At 52.7% G+C, this 22,793-nt stretch overlaps 1 protein-coding gene across 9 annotated transcripts in view; it reads left to right on the forward strand.

Moving 5' to 3' along the window:
* The window catches only part of IGLON5 (IgLON family member 5), a 59,324-nt gene that overhangs the window by 33,943 nt on the left and 2,588 nt on the right, over window positions 1-22,793 (forward strand). For 7 of the 9 annotated variants that reach the window (XM_017952630.3, XM_017952631.3, XM_017952634.3 and 4 more), the window contains 6 exons: window positions 16,900-16,978; window positions 18,099-18,331; window positions 19,868-19,987; window positions 21,279-21,413; window positions 21,594-21,714; window positions 22,245-22,399. In XM_017952630.3, coding sequence (XP_017808119.2) covers window positions 16,900-16,978; window positions 18,099-18,331; window positions 19,868-19,987; window positions 21,279-21,413; window positions 21,594-21,714; window positions 22,245-22,399 — 843 coding nt within the window. Of the gene's footprint in view, window positions 1-6,694; window positions 6,774-16,899; window positions 16,979-18,098; window positions 18,332-19,867; window positions 19,988-21,234; window positions 21,414-21,593; window positions 21,715-22,244; window positions 22,400-22,793 lie in introns of those variants that run through there. The other 2 variants (XM_031659231.1, XR_001897800.3) reach the window with 2 other exon arrangements.

The following is a 22,793-nucleotide window of genomic DNA, read 5'->3' on the forward strand; positions in this document are numbered from 1 at the left end:
TATATAGTGGTGAAGGAATGTAAAACAGGAATTAGGGAGGAGTAAGGAAGCAATTATGAGAAATGAGGGATTTAGTCTCTCTTTGTCTGGGTGGTATAATCTGGTGAGTTTCAGTCCCTTGCCTGAAGGTCAGCTTCCAAAGGAAAGAACTCAAGTGAGACAAATGTAAATTTCAAGTTTTAACACCAAAAGGGTCACTTTCTAGGTTTATTCGAAAACTCAGGGGGTGAGGTGGCTCACTCACCCCTGTAGTCCCAGCACTTCCAGAGGCCAAGGCAGGAGGATTGCCTGAGGCCAGGAGTTTGAGATCAGCCTGGCCAACATGGCGTGACCCTGTCTCTACAAAAAAAAGTTTAAAACTTGCCAGGCGTGCTGGCACACATCTGTAGGATATGCAGGAAGCTAAAGTAGGAGGATCACTTGAGCCCAGGAGATGGAGGCTGAAATAAGCCAGGTTTGCACCACTGCACTCTAGCCTGGGTGACAGAGCCAGACCCTGCCTCAAAAATACAAAACAGTGAATACCATTTCTATGGGACAATTGGGTTGGTTTTACTAGTACCAGTGCCTCAGGTAGGGGAAAAAAATGAGGTTATATCTGGAAGAAAGGAAAAAATACATAGTCATTATAGCAACTTGGCAAGAATTGCATAGCCACACCAGCATTCTCCCCACCCCCACGTTCCCAGGTCAGCCAGAAAACAGGAAAGTCTAGTGGTGCCCTCCTCTAGCCCCATCAGGTTGAGTGTGAGCACACACTCAGGAAGGCGTGTAAGCCAGATCTTCCTTTTTTTTTTTTTTTTTAAATTTTTTTAATTTTTATGGGTACATTTTTAAAAAATTATGGGTACATTCTTCATGCTTTTATCTTCTCTGTTTTAGACAACCAATGTTTTAATTGCTCATTCCACTTCTTGATCAAATTATTACCCAAAGGAGGACAGCTCTCTGCCCATTGCTGGACATTATGGGCTGGACAGTGTGTTCCTTGGATGGAAGAAATGACGACAGCCTGTGCAAATGTGTGTAATATATTCTGTTCTGATTCTTTTATAGCACTCTGAGCATTTGCATCTTCCACTGGGTAAGCAAAGGCCAGCCCAGAGTCAGCGTCTATTCCTGTCAAGACCCATTTGTAGCCCCCCAGGGCTACCAGCATCAGCCTCACTTGCCAGCTGTGCTTGGAACCTTCCCACCAGGGAATCTGCCCCATAGCCATCTGCAGTTTCTGTCTCTCTTGCTGGCAGACAGAACAGTTCTTACTGGCATTATGTGCCTGAGAGGGTGCAATAGAAACATGTTTAGATTCAGCCCATCTCTGCACTGCTGCAGTGCCCTCATATCCTTTCATTTCACGGACACAGGTGGCCACCTTAAGTGAGCATACAGGGATATCTGCTTGTCGATTTCAATCACCTTCCAAACCTGGAAGGGAGCTCTTCTGATGGGCATTGACATGTCCTACTTTAAGGACCCCTCAAATTTCCAAAGGGCTGTGTGTGTCCCATATGGGCATCCCTTTAATAGGCTAGGTTTCCATTATCCACCTGCTTGACTATATGGCCAAATCATTGGCCACGGCCTGTGAGTCAGTAAAAACTCAAACAGAGGGGCTTTTAGCACTGTTCAATTCTTCAGCATGCAGTTCAGCTCACTGAATGGATTTGTTTTTATCTTCTTTGATCAGAATGGCATCCTTCTAAATAGGACGTGGTCTTTTCATCTTGGCACTGTCATCTGCACACCAAGCAGCTCTTTGTTGGTTGGTTGAGAGCTGTTTATAGGGCACTGTCCAAGTGGCAGTAGGATCCAGCTGCTCCCATACTGTTCCAGAGTCAGTCTGAGGGAGAAAGAGGCTCCTTTTTCATTAGTATCTCCTCCTTGCATTCCCCAGGTAGCATGATCCTGTATAAATCATTTCTAATTTCTTAGGGGACTCTTCTGGGCATTTTAATCTCCATTAGAGTGTTTTAAAACATAATCCAAGATATTATTGGTATTTCAGGCTTCAAGATCATTTCATGTCTCAGTCATAGGGGTAGCTTGAATTAATATCCCATAGAAAGTAGTATTATACTCTTCATATTGAAATTCTCTAGTCCAGAGTCCCAGTAGTTGTCATTGGAAGGTGCTTATAGGCTGTTCCCATAGGTCCCAGTCTAGGTTCCATACGGGGCTCTGCCCCAGAGAATTTGTTCATAGCATCACTCCATATTCTATTCTACATTGTGTGGGCTCCAGAGATCTGACTGGTTCCTATTCAGCATGTCCAATTAATATTGATTAAAGGCACATGTACATGGCTTTTGTTTTATAATGCTAGGTATGGGAAACATTTCCCAGGCTGATACAATGTCTATCCCTATAACGCAATCAGGGAAAATCACTTCAGAGAAAGTGTGTTCAAATATACCAACTCTCCTATAAAGGTTTATCTTAATTATCTTAACCAACCCTCACTTTCCTAACTGTAGCCTCTATTAGAACTTTATTAATGGGTTTTGGTTTTACAATACTAGGTAGGAGAAGTGTTCCCCAGCCAGATATGCTGTGCAGTCTCATTAAACATTTAGGTAAAGGAGACACAACTTCTTTACATGTAACTTGTTCAAGCATTCCAACTTTCATAAGTCTATCAACCCTTAAATTTTTATGTTCTCTCAATCAAATTATACCCCAAGTCAGGACTTCACCAATGGATGTTGGTACCATAGTCAGTGGACCTCCTATATCAAGGAGTCCCAAGAATTTCCACCATCCCTGATCATTTTATCCACTTGTGTACACAGGCCTTTAGGTCCCCATCAGGGCATTGAGCAAAGGAACTCTTGCTTGTTGGGTTAATCTTTATCTCGATTAAACAGCCAGACTACTGCCCCAGGAAATTTCAGATCAGATGTCTTATTATAATCTCTGCTTTCTGACTTTTAAAATTTCTCCAAACTAAGGTAAATATAGCAAACTTTTTTGGAACCCTTTAATGTTAGAGAACCAACAAGTACTCCCTTTGGCCCACCCAACCTTAAATAGGATTATATTAAAACCTTTCTTCTAACTCTATCAACTTCTATTTTACTTTTCCCACTTCTGACACCAAATCTGAGACCATAGGGAACACAACTAAAGTGTTTTTTCTATTCTCTCACTCAACAACCAACACTTCTCTGTTGATTGGTGTCACCAAGGATTGTGTAGGAATTTCTCCTCACTAGCAACTAATTAATCAGTTCTGCAGTGGACACCAATTGGGTGTACTCCAATTCAATTCTCATACTATCTACCCGGACTTCACAGCAGATCCCACAAGTTGAGAGCTTGGTCCCACAAGACTGTCCCCCACTTCCAATGACAATTGTAGGCTCCATGTTCTTTACTTGTGCTTCTGACTGACCAGCTATAAATTGGGGTTCCCATAACCCCTTTCTCTTCAATTAATTTTTTAGAGCAGCTCAAAGAACTTAGAAAAACACTTATGTTTACCAGTTTATTATAAAGGATGTTATAAAGGATACAGAGGAAGAGACACACAGAGTGAGGTGTAAGGGAAGGAGAATGGAGTTGCCACGCCCTCTCCAGGCATGCCACCTTCCAGGAACCTCCATGTGTTCAACTGTCCAGAAGTCCCCTAAACCCAGTCTTTTGGGGTTTTTAAATGGAACATTCATTACATAGGCATGATTGATTAAATCATTGCCCATTGGTGTTCCACTTAACTTTCATTCCCTCTCCCCTCCACAGAGGTTGGGAGATGAGCTGAAAGTCCCAACCCTTTAATCATGACTTGTTCTTTCCTGTGACCAGTCCCCATACTGAAGCTACCTGGGGCCTGCCAGTGGAAGTGGGGGGAGGGGGTGTTAGGAAGACCAAATATATATTTCACAGTATCACACATTTATAGCTCTTGGGATTTGAAAAATTCACTATGTCTCTTTTTCCTCACCTGTGAAATAGGGATAAAGTTCTGCCTCAGAAGGGTGTCAGGATGCCTTAGGGAGATAATATGTACAAAGTGCTTAGAAAGATCCCTGCACCGAGTATGCACTTATATTGTTATCAGGCATGGGATGGGTCATTTCAGGAAGAGGGAGCTCCTGTTCTCATCCTAAGTCTGAACGGTCCAGAATTCAAAGAGGATCGATAAATGGCCTTTCACCAGGATCACAGTGGATTCTGTAGAGTGGTGGGCTGGTAAGCTGATTTGGTGTTCACCATTGCTATGGTGTAAATTCTCCCAACATGACCAGTTTCAAGCTAATAATGGTTTAACACCTGGCTTGCACAATTTCTGAAAATTTAATAATCAGCTCTTTTGAGCCAGTGCAAGCCACCTCCGGAACACCATTAACTTTTGTGTCACCCAGTTTTGTGAACGTGGGCAGGTCTCTTCCTGCCTCTGCATCTTACTTCCCTCCATCTCTCCAAATGGAGCTAAACCATCCAACTCATTCATGCAGTACGTATTTATTTGAGTACATACTACATAGCAGTCACTAGGTTGGGCTCTGGAAATGCAGCCTTGAACAAAAGCAGACCAAAACCAAAACAAAAACCCTGTGAAGCTTACATTCTGGAAATGGGATTAGGGGGAGAGCAACTAAAAATAACAGTGAAAGAACAAAATCAGCCGGGCGCAGTGGCTCACGCCTGTAATCCCAACACTTTGGGAGGCCGAGGTGGTCGGATCACCTGAGGTTAGGAGTTCAAGACCAGCCTGACCAACATGGAGAAACCCTATCTCTACTAAAAATACAAAATTAGCCAACCGTGGTGGTGCATGCCTGTAATCCCAGCTACTCAGAAGGTTGAGAGAGGAGAATCACTTGAAGCCAGGAGGCAGAGGTTGTGGTGAGCCGAGATTATGCCATTGCACTTCAGCCTGGGTAACAAGAGCAAAACTCTGCCTCAAAAGGAAAAAAAGAAAAGAAAAGAATGAGAAAAGAAAAGGAAAAGGAAAAAGAAAATTGTTGGTGCTATGAAGAGGTATGACATAGAGTTATTGTGTTGGGAGTAGCAGCTAATTTGGAAACTATGATCAATGAAAGCTTCGTAAACGGGAGAAGGTGAGCCTTAAATAAGAAAGAGTCATCTGCCAGTGTGGTAGGAAGAGCATTCCAGCAGAAAGAACGGCAAGTGCAAAGACCCGGGGGCTGGAATTGTTTGGTTTGTTTAAGGAATTGAAAGAAAGTCACAGCGGGCTGAGTGATTGAGGCAGGGAGTGGCCTCAGCTGGTACAGGTGTTTAGTGGTGGTTGTTCTGAAGGTGGAGGCTAAGGTAGAGGCCAAGAGAGCAGAGCATAGGCTGCTACAGCCAGAGTCCTACAGGGAGAGGTGGTGAAAGCTCTGACCAGGATGGGAGAATAAGAAAAGGACAAAGCAGAGATTTGTTTCGGAGGCAGAGCCAGCGGCTCTTGCAGACAAATTGGATGTGAGCGGAGAGGGAAGGAACTATTCCGAGAATGGATATGTTTTTGAGGCAGCACAGCCCCTACTGGGTAACTTCAAAAGCTCCTGCCTTGAACTGCTACAGAAATAACATAGGCTCAGAGATTATTTTGCTCCTGCCTATGCCAAGGGGACAGGAACAGGAGGGTGGCATACACATGGTAAACAGGTGCAAAGTGGAAAGGGGAGGGAGAAACTCACTACAAGTTGTTGAGGTGCTGGGTGGAGCCAGGAGCTGCTCCAAGATCTCTCATTCTTCTCAATAACCTTGAGCAAGAGGGAATTTTCCACCTTGCAGGGGAAGACGCTGAGGTTCTGGGAAGAGAAATGGCTTGTCCAAGGTCACACAGCCAAGTCAGTGAAGGAACAGGGAGCCAGGATGCTTTGCGCCTAAACCCTGGATGGTGGTTTCCTCCCCACCTGCTCCCCCAGGATAAGTCCCCCAGTCCCTTCCCATTGCCCTGTTACACTGGGGATGAGGGTTGGGGTGAGGGAAAAAGCAAATTTCACTCCAAACGTCAGTGTTTTCATTATTCATGAAAATAGATGGAAAAGCTGAACTGTGGCCCACAGGAAGAGGGGCTCGGGGGCCTGGACTCCTGGGTCTGAGGGAGGAGGGGCTGGAGTCCTGGACTCCCGGGTCTGAGGGAGGAGGGGGCTGGGGGCCTGGACTCCCGGGTCTGAGGGAGGAGGGGGCTGGGGGCCTGGACTCCTGGGTCTGAGGGAGGAGGAGGGGTCTGGACTCCTGGGTCTGAGGAGGCGGGGCTGGGGGCCTGGACTCCTGGGTCTGAGAGAGGAGGGGCTGGGGCTAGTCGCCTAGGTCTAAGGGAGGATGAGATTGGGACCTGAAGGAGGAGGGAGCTGGATTTTAGGAAGTATCCCAGACTCCGTGTTCTGCGGACGGGGTGGAAAGACGTGGGGACGCCTGGGGCGGGAGGGGGTAGGGGCCGGGCCGCAGTAACAAAGGCCTCTCCCTCCAACAAGCAACCCCCCCTCGACCCCGCCTCCTCGGCCCCCCGCCTCTCCTGATTGGCCGGTCTCCCTGCCCGTCAGCGCCGCCCCCCTCCCCGGGTCTGCAGCAGCTCCGGCCGCCTCGTCGCGCCCCCCCAGCCCCCTCCCCCCGCCCCCGCCGCCCCCCGGGCCGGTGCAGCCGCAGGCGGGGTCCCCCTCCCCCTCCCCCCTCTCCCCCCAGGCCTCGCGCGCCCCGGACCGGCCCCCCCTTTCCCCTCCCCCTCCGCGCCGCCTCTGCCGCGATGCCCCCCCCTGCGCCCGGGGCCCGGCTCCGGCTTCTCGCCGCCGCCGCCCTGGCCGGCTTGGCCGTCATCAGCCGAGGTACCGCAGCGCCGGGAGCGGGGGGCTCGGCCGGGACGCCAGGGTCTTGGGTGGGTTATCGGGGGATCAGGGGTGGGGGTCGAGGGCTGCATCCCTGGGCCGGCGGGGGAAGGCCCCGGGACGCCGAGGTCTGGGCCCGGGGGCGGGGTCTGCATCCCCTGGCTGGGCAGGGGGACCTCGGACGTGGGGGTCCGCGCCTCGGGGCAGGGGTCGGCGTCCCGGGGCCGGAGCCGGGCCTAGGGGCGGAGGTCTGCTTCCCGCAGCAGGCAAGAGGGTCGCAGACACCTAGCCCGGCCTGGGGGCCGGAGTCTGCGGCTCCTGATGAGGAGGGGGCAGACACTGGAGTCGGGGTCCCCGGGGCGGATCTGTGAACTGAGTTGGGGTGGGGGGCAGGGGATAATGCCCTGTCGGGGGTCTTCATCTGTACGTGGAGAGGGTCCCTGAAGAGGTCCTTGCCGGGGGCTGGGGTCAGGGGATGGATGTCTTCCCAGGGTCAGTAAGAGGAGGGGACAAGGGTGTCCAGAGACCTACGTCCCAGGGTCAGGAAAAGAGGGGAAGGATCTGAAATCCCCCAGCAGGGTCATCTAGGTTGAGAGAGTGTTGGTACTTGAGGGGTTGCAGTTATGTGGGGGAGAAGGGAGCTGGAGATACAGGAAGTTGGGGTGCTGGGCTGGGGTCTTGGATTCCAAAGCTCTGATTGAATGTCTAGGTTCCTGGGGCTAAACAGTGGAAGAGCGATGGGCGGATGAAGGACAGAGGGAAGGGAAGGGTTAATGCAGAGTCGAACCCTGGCCCTCCCAGTTGGGGAGAGGGCCTGGGTCAGGTTTCTGCACTGAGGTTAGGTACCTGGACCTTGAGTCTCCCCAGTAGGGCCTGGCAGGCAGGGAGTGGTCAAGGAGATTCCTAGATCCCCCCTAAGAAAAGGGAGGAGAGCGCAAGGAGGCAGGAGGCAGGAGGCAGGAGGCTGGAGGGTGGGCGCTCAGTGGGGCAGGGAGCTGGGTTAATTCAGACCTTCTGGAGGATTCCCCCAGGCCCTCCCCTGAACAGAGTTCCAGGGATAACTAGGAGCCCTGACAGAGTCCCCAAGAGTCTCAGGGAGGCCGCCCACATAGACCAAGTCTCGCACAGAAACCCCGTCACAGCGTCCCACAGGAAGCAGCACCTGCAGACACCAGTCACACAAACACAGCCCCATCCACGCAGGACACGGGGACCCGGTGGGCCAGAGCCTCAGTCCCTTGCTGGTCCTCCCCCCGCCACCTGGCCAGTCTGAATTGCCCTCTGACTTTCTGACTGCCTGTCTCTGTCTCTGTCATGCATCTCTTTAGGTCTTTGTGTCTCTGCCATTTCTGGAGGCTCCCTTCTCTGTTATCCGCTGCTGACTTTCGCCTGCCTCTGTCTCTGGGTCATTGTCTCTCCATCCCTGCTGCTGACAGCACAGTTCCACATCTGTCTCTCTCTGCTTTTCAGACTGTTGCCCGTTGCGTGATTCAGTCTCTGGATTCTTGCCTGCTCCTTCACTTGTGCCTTAATCCTCATTCACTTCTCTCATTTCCTTCTGTCACTCATTTCCTTCCTGTTCTGACTTTCCCCTTTCCTTCGTCCATTCCTTCCTTTTCTTTTTCTTTCTTTTCTTTTCTTTCTTTCTTTCTTTTCTTTCTTTCTTTCTTTCTCTTTCTTTCTTTCTTTCTTTTCTTTTTCTTTCTTTCTTTTCTTTCTTTCCTTCTTTCCTTCTCTTTTCTTTCTTCCCTTCCTTCCTTCCTTCCCTCTCTCTCTCTTTCTTTTTCTTTTTTTTTGAGACAGAGTCTCACTTTCTCACCTAGGCTGGAGTGGAGTGGTGCAAGCATACACAGCTCACTGCAGCCTCAATTTCCCAGCCTCAAGCGATCCTGTTACCTCAGCCTCTGGAGTAGCTGGGACCACAGATGCATGCCACCACACCTGGCTAATTTATTATTATTATTATTATTGTAGAGATGGGGTTCTCACTATGTGGCCCAGACTAGTCTCAAATTCCTGACCTCAAGTGATCCTCCCACCTGGGCCTCTCAAAGTGCTGGGATTACAGGCGTGAGCCACTGCACCAGCCACCTCTTCTTTCTTTCTCTCCTTGTCCTTATGTCTTTTCTTCTTCCTCCTCCTTTTCTTTCCCTGCTCCTTGTACCCTTTGTGACCTTTCCCCTACTTTCCTGTTTCTTCTCTCTCTCCCTCCCCTTCTCTCTCTCGCTCTAACTTCCCACTTTTCACATTCACTATTTTTTTTTTTTTTTTTTTTTTTTGAGATGGAGTTTCGCTCCTGTTGCCCAGGCTGGAGTATAGCGGCATAATCTCAGCTCACTACAACCTCTGCCTCCTGGGTTCAAGTGATTCTCCTGCCTTAGCTTCTCAAGTAGCTAGGACTACAGGTGTGTGCCACCACACTGGGCTAATTTTTATACTTTTAGTAGATACAGGGTTTCACCATGTTGTCCAGGCTGGTTTCAAACTCCTGACCTCAGGTGATCCGCCTGCCTCTGCCTCCCAAAGTGCTGGGATTACAGGCATGAGCCACTGTCTGGCCCCTACATTCATTCTTAAAGTCCCCATAAATCATTATGGGGCTAGACTGGGGCAGGAAGCTGTGGCAGAGCCAGGAGGTGGCCTGTGACCCTGGTCAAGTCTTTTCCCACCTCTGGTCTTGGGTTCCCCATTTGAGAACTGGGGACGAGAGGGGATGGAGTGGGGTTGAGACAGAACGAGATGCCAGAAAGACACGCCCACCCACCCATGGACAGTTTGAGCTGTCTGGGAAAAAAGCTCATGGTAAGATATGCAAACTAGCATCTTCTCTCTTCTTTTATTCATGATCTTGTCCAAGTCGCAAGAGTAATGCACTACAAAACAGTCCACCTCTGATAAGGGCAAACCCCACTGTGCTCCTGCCCCGCCACCATTTTCACAACCTCTATCTTGAGAGAACCGGTGTGTGGCTGGAACACATCCTTCCATAGCTTTCTCTCACTTCTGAGACTCAGACCCGACACACAGAGGTCAACGTAAGTGATGGATTGGTTGATTTGTTGATTTTTTTTCCCCAAAATAGAAGCAAAATACGCCCATTTCTCTGCAATCGGCCTTCTCCCACTTAACCATACCTCCCTTGCATCCATAAATATTCATCTATCTTCAATTTTTTTCTAACTCTTTTATGCCAACACACATACATCCCCTTACATATACACAAGTTATTTACAAAAGCAGCTACATTGTGGTATTTTAAAACAGTTCAACAAAATCAAATGGCAGCTTCTGCAGCAGCAAATGAGGTGGGTGATTCCTTTGCTTCTGGGGCAGCTGGCAGAGTGATGATGGCCAGGAGGGGGCAGGAGCCCCAGATGTGAGTCCCAGCCCTGCCCCTGACCAGCTAGCTAGCTCTCCCCAGGACCTCCGAGCTCCGGGTTCATCTTACGGGCTGTGCTTGGTTGGTTTATATAGCAGAGCCGCTATTCTAGACACTGGATATATACATATGGCGGTGAGTGAACCAGGCAGTCACTGGCCTCACGGAGCTTAGATCGTAGTGGGATGGAGAGAGATCAGTGGGATGGAGAGAGATCAGTGGGATGGAGAGAGATCAAAGGCCAAACCCAAAACCTAAAAACAAACAGATAAAAGGTAATTTCAGAGAGTGATGAGTCATGTAAAGAAGATAAAAGTGACTTGGCCTTTGAAGCTCAGGTGGTTGAGGAAACCACCTCTGAGCAGGGGAGAGTGGAGTTAAGACCTGAAGGAAGAGGGGAAGTCAACCTTTCAAAGTTGACAGCAGAGGCAAAGACCTTGAGGTGGGAACAACAGAAAGGAGAGTCCACGCTGGGCGCAGGGGCTCACAGCTGTAATCCCAGCACTTCAGGAGGCCAAGGCGGGTAAATCACCTGAGCTCCGGAGTTCAAGACTAGCCTGAGCAACATGGGGAAACCCCATCTCTAAAAAAAAAAAAAAAAAGCCAGGCATGTTGGCACGTGCCTGTGATCCCAGCTACTCAGGAGGCTGAGGCAGGAGAATCACTTGAGGCTGGGAGGTGGAGGTTGCCGTGAGCCGAGATGGTGCCACTGCACTCCAGCCTGGGTAAGAGAGCGGTACCCTATCTCATAAAAAAAAAAAGAGAAAGGAAAGGTGCCTCTAGTTTCAGGATTCTTGGTGCAGTGTCTGGACTCCTGGACTCTCCTGGCATCAGTGACGCTAATGCCTTCAGATTTCTTCTTGTTTTTTTGTTTTTGTTTTTGTTTTTTTTTGAGATGGAGTCTCGCTCTGTCACCCAGTCTGGAGTGCAGTGGCACGATCTCGGCTCACTGCAACCTCTGCATCCTGGGTTCAGGCAATTCTCCTGTCTCAGCCTCCCGAGTAGCTGCGACTACAGGTGCCCGCCACCACGCCCGGCTAATTTTTGTATTTTTAGTATTTTTATTTTCACCATATTGGTCAGGCTAGTCTCGAACTCCTGACCTCAGGCAATCCATCCTCCTTGGCCTCCCAAAGTGCTTGCATTACAGGCGTGAGCCACCATGCCCAGCCACTGAGGTCAGCAAAGGGAGGAGGAGTCTCCTGGGGGCTCCTGGGTGCCAGACATACCAGGCCCAGCCCCCTCTCACAGCCTTTCCCAGCCAGAGCCGCACCCCCTCCTCCCCGCCCCAGTCTCATGCCCTACCCCCGCCACTCCCTATGTCCCAGGTTTCCCACCTGTGTCTTCTGAGACTGTGGAATCAGTGTGTCACCTTCCCGACCCCTGCCAACCATTGCAGGGTCTTAGCTTTGCCTAAGTTGCTTGGCAGGGCGGCAGAAGATTCTCACCCCCAACCCAAGTCACTCAGCTTGTTAGGGATCTCTTTCTCTCTTAAGAAAAGTCACCTGTCTACCACCTTCATTCCAAGGTTTATCAAACATGTATGAGGCCTGTGAGTCTGGACTGTAAATCTCACGAGGGCAGGGACCAAGTGAGCCCTCTGATCACCGCCAGACACTTCCCTTGCCACAGGCCGGTGCCTGCCACATAATCACCCTAACAGCCAGCTCACAGGCGGCTGTTTGCAAGCACTTAACTGGCAGGCACTGTACTGGAACCTTTACTTGGATTACCTCTTGTAATCCTCCCCACAACCCAATGAGGAAGGCATGATTATCATTTCCATTTCAGATGGGGAAACTGAGTCCCAGAGAGGTGAAGTAACTTGTGTGGCTCAGTGACAGAGCTGGGACTTGAACCCAGCTGCCTGGCAGCCACATTGCATTCCCTGGGCCCCCTGGTTATGCAGGGTTGGTTTTATCAGTAGATGCTTACCAGGGTGTCTGCCTGGGAGTCAATGACTCAGAGCAATTGACAGCCCAGATACAGCCCTGCCTTCCAGGATCCCCTGAGCGGAGCATCTAGGGAGACCTTTGCCAAGCCAGGGATAGCAATAGATGATTCCTAAAAAAGAAGGTGCTGTTAGGAACCGCTAGCATGTATTGGGTTCTTTCTGAATGCCAACAGCTGAGCTAAACACTTCTGCTTGCATATTCTCACGGAATCCCTCACAGAAACCCTCGCAGGAAAGAACTACTATTTTTCACCTTGTACAGTTGGAGAAACTGAAGCTCACACTGGCCAGGAGGTTGGATCATCCAGCTAGGAAGTGGTGGGATAGACATTTGACCTTCCAACTCAAGCTCCTCAGGGATTTATTATCTGGTCTCTTGAGGACCATCCATGCCCTTTCCACAAACACTTCCCAGTTGTGAGGTTGACCCAATCCTGGGGGAACACAGCTAAGATTCAAGCCCTCACAAAGCTCCTCATCTCTGTCTCAGCTAAGTCAAACAGTGCCCAGAAAAAGGTGTGGGGGCTCTGCCTTGAACAGTCAGAAAGGTCCTCCTGGGGCAAGGGACATTTGCATTGGGGTCCTGAAGAATGAGTAGGAGTTCAAGAGTTGAAGAGTGTTGTAGGCATCCATTTATATTCATCCATTCAGCAAATGTTTCCCAAAGCCTCTGGTGGTCCAGGCCCAGTGCTGGGAGATGCTGGGGACACAGACTTGAGTCAGAACCAAGTTTTACCCCCAAGAAACTTCTAGTCTGATAGGGAGGCCAGACACAGACGATCATCAGAGTGCAATGGACAATCCCCAGAGACCAAACAGTAAAGTCCTGAGGCACCCGGAGTCCTGCCTTCCCTGCAGGGTCCACTTACCACCCCAGTGACCAGATAGTAAAGCCCTGGCCAGGCACTCTGGCTCATACCTGTAATACCAACATTTTGAGAGGCTGAGGTGGGAGGATGGCTTGAGCCCAGGAGTTCAAAACCAGCCTGGGCAACATGGCAAGACCTTATCTCTCTTTTTTTTTTTTTTTTTTTGAGACGGAGTCTCGCTCTGTCGCCCAGGCTGGAGTGCAGTGGCCGGATCTCAGCTCACTGCAAGCTCTGCCTCCCGGGTTCACGCCATTCTCCTGCCTCAGCCTCCCGAGTAGCTGGGACTACAGGCATCCGCCACCTCGCCCGGCTAGTTTTTTGTATTTTTTAGTAGAGACGGGGTTTCACCGTGTTAGCCAGGATGGTCTCGATCTCCTGACCTTGTGATCCACCCGTCTCGGCCTCCCAAAGTGCTGGGATTACAGGCTTGAGCCACCGCGCCTGGCCGACCTTATCTCTTAAAAAAAAAAAAAAAAAAAAAAGTAGCCAGGTGTGGTGGTGCACGCCTATAGTCCCAGCTGTTCGGGAAGCTGAGGTGGGAGGATTGCTTGTGCTGGGGAGGTTGAGGCTGCGGTGAGCCATGATCATACCACTGCACTCCAGTCTGGGCAACAGAGCGAGACTCTGTCTCAAAATAAAAATAGAAATAAAAAATAAAGCCCCAAGAAGCCTGGACTAGTATGTGGGCTCAACTCATGGGGGCAGCACCTGCTTCAATCAGCGGCTGAGTTCAGAAGCCCTGGAGCCCCTGAACCTTAGGGTAGGCACCTTGGACAGCTCCCTCTTCCCCCTTCTTGGTTCCTGTAGGACAAGGGCTCTCAACGGGAAGTTGGGGTGTGATTTTGTCTCTTATGGGGCATCTGGCAATGTCTGGAGGCATTTTTTGGCGGGGTAGGGGGAGCTATTGGCATCAAATGGATCCAGATCAGAAGCGAGATGCTGCCGACCTCCTATGTTGCACAGGACAGTCTGGCCCCAAATGTTAGCCACGCTGAGGCTGAGGAACCCTGGCCCAGAAGGTGGGTCAGCAGCAGCATGGCAAATCCTGTTTGTGTCTGGGGGATAGGGCAGGGTACGGGCCTGTCTGTCTCCACCAGCCCGGGAAGGGATCTTGGTGCGTACATGTGACTCTTTGGCTACACTGAATGTGGCACTACCCGTTGTTCGGTCCAGGTTTTTGTTGGTGACTTTGCAATTTTCCCTGCGTGTGCATGTGTGTGTGTGTGCGTCCAGCCGCGTGTGATCTGATCACAGGTGACAACATGACCTGATTCTTGGCCCAGTGTGGCCCCTTTGTGCTTGAGGGGATGTGACAGTGTCACCGTCTCGTTACACGGGTTGTAGCTTTGTGTGCGTCTGACCCAGGGCCTTCCAAAGTGCAAAGTGGGAGGGGAATCGTGGTGCTCGCGCCGGTGGTGTCTGTGTACCCAGTTAGGTTAGTAAGCACGTGTGTGTGTGTGTGTGTGTGTGTGGTATGTAGGGATGGAATTGTGTGTGGACTTTGCAGCCATGCGTGGGGCTGTTGATGTCGATAGAACCATGTGGGAACTATTGTATATGATGGGGTGACTCAGGGTGCAGCAGTTGCTTGGCCTGGGACCGACCCTTTTGACTGAATGTGACAATATGAATGCTCCTGGGACAGATCCTCCTTTCCAGCTGACCTGTTGCTGGGTGCCTGTGCGGAGCTGGGCATGTCAGCGTCACTGTATGTATGCACCTGTCCCTCTGAGTGGGTCCACAGCCATGCATGTGACTGAGAGAGTGGGACTGTCTCCTGTGTTTGTATGCGTGTGACTGTATGTGTTTGTGTGTGTGTGTATGAGTGTAGCTGCAGCTGTTTTGTGTCTGTATGACTGTGTGTGTACCAGACTATGTCTGGGTAAGGACATAGCAAGTGTGGGGACTCTTTCTAGGCCTGGAGAGGTCTCTGTGCCTTGTCCAAGCCTCTGTGTGTACGTGTGTGTGTGTGTGTGTACGCGCGCGTGCATCCATCATCCATCCCCGAGCTGTCTCCTGTTGTTCCCAGGGCTGTATGTAGCAGTGTTCACTGTGTTTAGCCTAGGGGGGGTGAGCCCCCTCTCACCATTCTCTTCAAATCCCAGCAGTAACTCTGGCATGAGGGAGCCCAGGGTGACGGGCTGCAGGGCCCAGCCCCAAGCCCCAGAGCCTGGCCAACCCACTGCACCTGGCTCTGTCCTGGCCCCATCCTGTGGGGCTGCTGAAGGAGAGGGCCCCCGGGAGTCCTTGGGGCAGCACGGGCCATTAATTCATTAGATTAATTAGCTCTTCGCCTGGGCTGGGGGCAGGGCAGCCCCGCGCAGGCCCCTCCCGCTCCAGGAGTCCAAGGTCATCCAGCCGGCCTTCCTCCCTCTCTGCCTGGTGCCAGCTCCACCGCCTCCGCATGCCCAGCCCCCACTCCCTGGCCCTGGTCCAGCCCACAGGCCACGGTCTACAGAGAGATGACTGCGTGGGGGTGATGGGGCCTGCCTGCTGTGCTGAAGTGTGGGAGCGGGCATGGGCTCACACCTGCAAGCATGCCCTGACGAGCTTGGGCACACAGTGTGCCTGTGTAGATGTGTGTGTCTGCGAAGGTTCGTGTGCATGAGGGTGTATTTGTGCATTTGTGACGGATGTGTGTCTGAGCATGTACACATGTGGATCTCTGTGTGTACGTGTTCATATTTGTGTGTCTGCATGTCTGTGTACGCATATGTGTTGAGTTATCTACGTGCATGTGGTTTTATGCATATGTCTTCGGTGCGTTTCTGAGTTAATGTATGTGTGCATCTGTGTGCTTGTGGGCCTGTGTGTAGATATTTGTGTGTATTAATGTATATATGTGTGTTTCTGGGTGTATGCATATATATTATACACTCATCTGTGCATAGGTACATGTGTGTCTGTACGCTGTACCTGTGAATGTTTGTGTGCCCCTGTACATGTGTATTTGTGTGTATGTATGTGTGTATACATGTATCTGTGCATATGTATTCTGTGTATTCAAGTATCTGTGTGTCGATGTGCCTGTGTACATATGTCTGTGGGTATAGACCATGTGTGGATGTGTGTACACATCTCTGCATATGTATATGCATCTACATAATTGTTGGGTTTTTTTTTTTGAGACCGAGTTTCATTCTTGTTGCTGAGGCTGGAGTGCAGTGGCACGATGTTGGCTCACTGCAACCTCTGCCTCCCAGGTTCAAGTGATTCTCCTGCCTCAGCCTCCCGAGTAGCTGGGATTACAGGCGCCCGCCACCACGCCCGGCTAATTTTTTGTATTTTTAGTAGAGATGGGGCTTCACCATGTTGGCCAGGCTGGTCTCGAACTCCTGGTCTCAGGTGATCCTCCCGCCTCAGCCTCCCAAAATGCTTAGATTACAGGTGTGAGCCACCTTGCCCAGCCGTATCTATGTAATTGTTAATCTGCTCATATTGGTACGTGTGTCACTGTACTCTGTATCTGTGAATGTATGTGTTCTGTGTACACAGGTATCTGTGTCTGTGTATATGTGTCTGTGTGTATGTCTTATGTGTACAAGTGTCTGCATGTGTTTGCACACGTGTTTCTGTGTATATATGTGTGTGTGTACACATGCCTCTGTGTGTATCTGTATGTGTGTGTTTGTGTGCTGCGATTGTCTCTGAATCTCTGGAGGTGTGTAGGTTTCTATGTCCATGGGCGCCTACCCATCTGAGTCTGTGAGTCCGTGTGGCCTCATGGGAAGATACGTGTTGCATGTATCTGCTCTGATTGTGTCTGCTGTGTGTGTATCTCTGAAAACATCAGCGCATGGGTGTGGCAGCACGTGCAGGAGATGTCTTTGTCCGCAAGGACGTGCGTGTGCACATGTGTGCAGGTGCTACCATGCCCGGGCCCTGCCTGAGCTGCCAAGGCTGAGCCACCCCCACCTTCCACAGGGCTGCTCTCCCAGAGCCTGGAGTTCAACTCTCTTGCCGACAACTACACGGTGTGTGAAGGTGACAACGCCACCCTCAGGTACCTCCCTCGGTGGGTGGGGACTCAGATCTCATGGAGCCATGCAGTCCTGCCCGTTCACCTTCGGAGCTTCACCTTCCTGGGTGGGGATCCTCGTTACAGGAACAGCCTGGGATGGGAAGACTTGGGCTCCACGTTCCCCCTCAGGAGCGACACAACTATGAGCTGGCTCCCCCTTGGCTTCGGTGTCCCCATCTGTCAACGGGGTGGGGAGACGGTGAACTACCACTGGGTTATTGTGAGGATTCAGGATGCACACACCATGCTTAGAGAGCGTGACATACTACGGCTGCTTAAAACACGACAGCCAGGGTTACTGTTTCCCCAGGTCGTCACCTCTCCTCTGGTCTCTGTTCCCCCTCTCTCCACGTCTCTTTGTCTCTCTGTCTCTGGGTCTCTGTCCCCCTCTCTCTCTGGGTCTCTGTCTCCCTCTGTCTCTGGGTCTCTGTCTCTTTCTCTCTGGGTCTCTGTCTCTCTCTCTCTCTGGGTCTCTGTCCCCCTCTCTGGTCTCTGTCCCCCTCTCTCTGGGTCTCTGTAGCTCTCTCTCTCTCTGGGTCTCTGTAGGTCTCTCTCTGGGTTTCTGTCTCTCTCTCTGTCTTTCTCTCTCTCTGGGTCTCTGTCTCTCTCTGTCTCTGGGGCTGTCTCTCTCTCTGGGTCTCTGTCCCTCTCTGTGTGTGTGTCTCTGTCCTTCTCTCTCTGAGTCTCTGTCTCCCTCTCTCTGGGTCTCTGTCCCTCTCGCTAGATCTCTGTCCCCCTCTGTCTCTGGGTCTCTGTCCCTCTCTCTGGGTCTCTGTCCCTCTCTCTCTTGGTCTCTTTCTTCTTCCTTCTGCATCTCTATTCCTCTCTCCCAGATTCTCTGTTCTCCCCTTTTTGTGTCTCTGACACACACGATCATTCAATGACCATGAGCTATTGCTCTGTTCTGCACTTGGGCTCAGCTTTCCCCCCCTGAGGCTCAGCTTATCCCCAGCTGTATGGTGGGCACAGCAGCATCCACCTCACAGGGCTGTGGTGGGACCTGGAGATGCGGTGGACTCCCTCTCCCACCCACCCCCTCCGTGGGGGAAGGCTCAGGCTGGGTGGGTGGAGAAAAACCTTCCCACTCTCTTGCTCCCTGCAGCTGCTTCATCGATGAGCATGTGACCCGCGTGGCCTGGCTGAACCGCTCCAACATCCTGTACGCCGGCAACGACCGCTGGACCAGCGACCCGCGGGTGCGGCTGCTCATAAACACCCCCGAGGAGTTCTCCATCCTCATCACCGAAGTGGGGCTCGGCGACGAGGGCCTCTACACCTGCTCCTTCCAGACCCGCCACCAGCCGTACACCACTCAGGTCTACCTCATTGTCCACGGTGAGCCCTCAGCCGGGGCCTGGCTGGGTGGACGAGTAGAGAGCGTGGGGGAGACGAGGCATGATGACAGATACCACATGTTCCCCAACCCCAGGGATACATAGCGAGAACGACGGACACAGCCTTGTCCTTGGGGATTTCAGCCCAGCAGAAGGGGGCCATTCACACAGACAGTGACACATCAGCAGGATCGCTTCTAGGGCAGGAGAGCTACAGGGATGAGGGGGTGCTTGGGGGAAGACCATGTTCATTTGCTCAGCCCCACTCCTGGAGTGCCTACTCTGCAAGCATTGATCTAGGCACTGGGGCTACAGAATAAGGCAGGCTGTCCCCACACCTTGGGAGCTGATTTTCTAAGGAGAGGCTCAGAGAGGACTTCCCAGACATGTCGTCTGAGCTGACGCCTTTGGCTGGGCACAGGGCTAAGACCGGAAAAGAAACAGTGTGTTCAGGGCCAGGCGAGAAAATGAACCAAGTGTGCAGAGGGAAGTCCCAAGAGGCTGGAAGTGCCAGATCCAGAGCAGGAAAGATGGGGCTGCAGAGCTCCACAGTAAGGCAGGAGGCAGAGGGAGAGACGCGGAGAGCAGTCAGGAGCCTGCCTCCTGAGCCATCCGAAATGGTGGAGGGCAGGGAACACCTGGAGAGACAGGAACTGGAGACAGAGAGAACCCAGGGGGATCCTGGCAAGCTCCAACTCTGGAGCCCGACTGCCTGGGTTCCAGCCTCAGTGCCACCGTCCACCAGCCCAGGGACCCTGAGCAGGAGGAGAGGCCTGGGACTCCTCCTTTGCAAAATGGGGATGGTGCTGTCATAAATCCCAGACGTCGTCAATCGGAAGAGCTACTTTTATTTTATGCCCTGCTAGAAAAGAAAAAAAAAAAAACCACTGCCAGTGATACCCTGGCATCCTATCTCAAGGGCCATCTTGCTTGGAGAAATGTTCAAATGGGAGAGGGGGGCAGAAAGCACAGATATGTCTTAGAATTGATGAAATACAGTAACATCCACCCCAGAGGCTGGGAGTGAGCATCTGATCAGTGGATTTTGGTAAAGCACTTAGAATAGAATCTGTTACACAGAAAGTCCCATGTGGGTATTTGTTAAATAAATTAATTTAAAATAATAATAAATACAAATAGAGAAAGGGAGAGGAATTCAGACCCCAAGATGGAAAACCAAGTTAGGATGAAGGTGGAGAGAGAATAGAGACAAGACCAGCAATTAGACAAGAAGATGCCAGGCCCAGACAGAGGGTCCGGAGAAAGGGGCAGAGACTCCTGGGTCTGAGGGAGGAGGGGCTGGGGGACTGGACTCTTGGGTCTGAGGGAAGAGGAACTGGGGGTCTGAACTCCTGGGCCTGAGGGAGGAGGAGCTCCGGGTCTGGACTCCTGGGCCTGAGGGAGGAGGGGCTGGGGTCTTGGACTCCTGGGTCTGAGTGGGGAAGAGCCAGGGGTCTGGACTCTTGGGTCTGAGGGAGGAGGGCCTGGGGGCCTGGATTCCTGGGCATCCATATTCAGCCTCTCCCTCTGCCCACAGTCCCTGCCCGCATTGTGAACATCTCGTCGCCTGTGACGGTGAATGAGGGAGGCAATGTGAACCTGCTTTGCCTGGCCGTGGGGCGGCCAGAGCCCACGGTCACCTGGAGACAGCTCCGAGGTGAGGATCCCATCCCAGGTCAAAAGCCCCGTCCCCCACTGCGCAGTCTGGGCCCCTCCTTTCCCCATATCCCTAGCTAGTTTCCCAAGCCCCCTTCTCTCTGGCCCCTTGGCTTCCCCTCCCACCCTGCTTCCAGTTATTTCATCCGCAGACCCTAGACCGAAGAGCTTCACCACTGGCTTTCCACCTGCCATCCTAGGCCTGGGTCACTGCTTCTGTGTCACTTGCCAAACCCCAGCCTGCTCCACTTCCCCAACCCCAATGTCCCGGACGTCTCCCCACACGTTCACAGCATTCTCCTGGGCTAAGATCCCCTGCTGCTAGATGCCCTAAGCCAGGCTGCACCAGCAGTCCTGTGTACATCTCTGCCTTTCTTCTGCTGGACACTCTAGCCCAGTGGGCCTCATGGTGTGGACCCCAGACACGAAGCATCAGCATCCCTTGGGAACTTGCCAGGAATGAACTTTCCCAGGCTCCATCCAAGACCTGCTGAATCCAAAACTCCCTCCCCCCTCCACAAGCCCCAAGAACCAGTGCTCAAGGCTACCCACAAACAGCGCAGGGTGCCCGTATATGACAGTCCAGGTCCTAGACATCACCCACCAGCCCTTTTATGTGGATCTCCACCACCAGATCCCAGATCCCTGGATCCTCATTCTCAGGGTCTTTGAAGACCCATGGTGCCAATCACTAGATCCCATGACCATTCTGAATCCCTGGATCTTACCCGACTGGGTCATCTGAGCCCCATGATCCTGGTCTTGAGATCTGGGATCTCTGGGTGTCCTAAGTCCCAAAGGGTCTTCTCAGACTGCTGCTGTGTTATGAGACCCCCATATACTTGGATTGCTGATCTCAATCACCAGATCCTGATTCCCCAGACCCCATGAACCAGATCCCAGAACGAGGGACCCTGCCCCACTGGCTCTGAATTTGCGAGGTCCTTCTGAGACCTAACATCCTGGGATCCCCCTCCCCATTGGGGTCCTCCGCACGGAGCCCCACGATCTGAGTTAGATTCCTAGAGGGATCTCCCAAACCCTTAGATTCTCTAACCCACCCCATTGGGTTCCAGGAACTGAGTCCTAGACCCTCACTCCTTCCCCAACCCTGAGCTGGAGAGATCCCAGGCACCCCCGGCCCCGCAGCCCCTCCCACCCCACCCCCATTGACCCGGGCACTCCAGGCCTTGCCGTGCCGCCCCGCTGATGTGTGTCCGTGTTGTGCCCGTGTTGTCCCGTGTTAAGTGTTTGTGTCCGGCCCCGCCCCCTCCTCCTCCTTCCCCCCACAGATGGCTTCACCTCGGAGGGAGAGATCCTGGAGATCTCTGACATCCAGCGGGGCCAGGCCGGGGAGTATGAGTGCGTGACTCACAACGGGGTTAACTCGGCGCCCGACAGCCGCCGCGTGCTGGTCACAGTCAACTGTGAGCCCCCCTGGCACTGGGCACGAAAGGGTGGCGGACCCCGAGTCCCTGGGGAGGAAGGGTCTGCGGGAGGAGGAAGCGGGGGCGAGACTTCCGGGCCTAAGGGAGGCGGGGGCTGGGGGAGGGACCCCTTCGTTCCCACGCGGCTTGGAGAATTCGCTGACCCTCGCCCCTCGCCAGATCCTCCGACCATCACGGACGTGACCAGCGCCCGCACCGCGCTGGGCCGAGCCGCCCTGCTGCGCTGCGAAGCCATGGCGGTGCCCCCCGCGGATTTCCAGTGGTACAAGGATGACAGACTGTGAGGACAGCACTGAGGGGGGCCTTGGGAGCGGGACGGGGAGGTCCCTGGTCCCTTGGATTGTGAGGCAGGGGGACGGAGCCGGGCGGGGGAAGGCAGCAGAGCTCTAGGTCCCGGAACTGGGGCGTCCAGCTTCTGGGTGATGGGATCTGTCCAGCCTCCGGAAACAAGCTTGGGCCCCAGGATGATGAATGCTGGAGCCCCGTCTCCCTGGACTTTTCAGGGAGCTGGCCAGGGGTCGGGGGTCAATGCTGAGGATCTCTCGGGCAAGGTTTAGGGAACCAGCAGAGGGAGTCCCTAACGACTAGGGGTGCACCACGGGGGAGTCCAGGGTCCCTGAGAGGCCAGGGTGGCTGGAGAAGGGCGGCGGTGGGAGTGACCCGGGGTCCATGAGGTGCTAGAACCCGAGGCGATGGGTCAGTGGGGTAGGGGGCAGAATGCCGGGTCTCCGGGGAACAGAGGCGCCTGAGAGTCGGCGGGCGGGCCTGGTTGGGCGCTGCGGCCCGGCCCCTTACCCAGATCCCTGGCAGGCTGAGCAGCGGCACGGCCGAGGGCCTGAAGGTGCAGACGGAGCGCACCCGCTCGATGCTTCTCTTTGCCAACGTGAGCGCCCGGCATTACGGCAACTACACGTGTCGCGCCGCCAACCGGCTGGGAGCGTCCAGCGCCTCCATGCGGCTCCTGCGTGCGTCTTCGGGCGGGGCGGGGCGGGGCGGGGCACGTGGGCGGGGCAGGGGCGGGGCTAGGAAGGTGGAGACGCCGGGGCCGCCCCTCAGGCTGGTCCTGAACTTAGAAGACGGACGCTAAGACTGAAAAACTGCGAGTAAGAAACAGATCCACGCAATCAATATTCATTGAGGGCCAGCTAAGGATTGGGCGTGGCGGACATAGCTGTGCACAAAAGAAACAAGGTTTGGGGATTCGTAGAGCTTATAGTCTAGTAGGAGTAGAAAAGCAATAAACAAGTGGACATGTAGATAAACAAGCAAACACATACAAACAAAAAATAATTTTGGAGGCCGGGCACGGTGGCTCACGCCTGTAAATCCCAGCACTTTGGGAGGCTGAGGCGGGCGGAT

Source organism: Papio anubis, chromosome 20 (genome assembly GCF_008728515.1).
Source record: "Papio anubis isolate 15944 chromosome 20, Panubis1.0, whole genome shotgun sequence".
Lineage (NCBI taxonomy): Eukaryota > Metazoa > Chordata > Mammalia > Primates > Cercopithecidae > Papio > Papio anubis.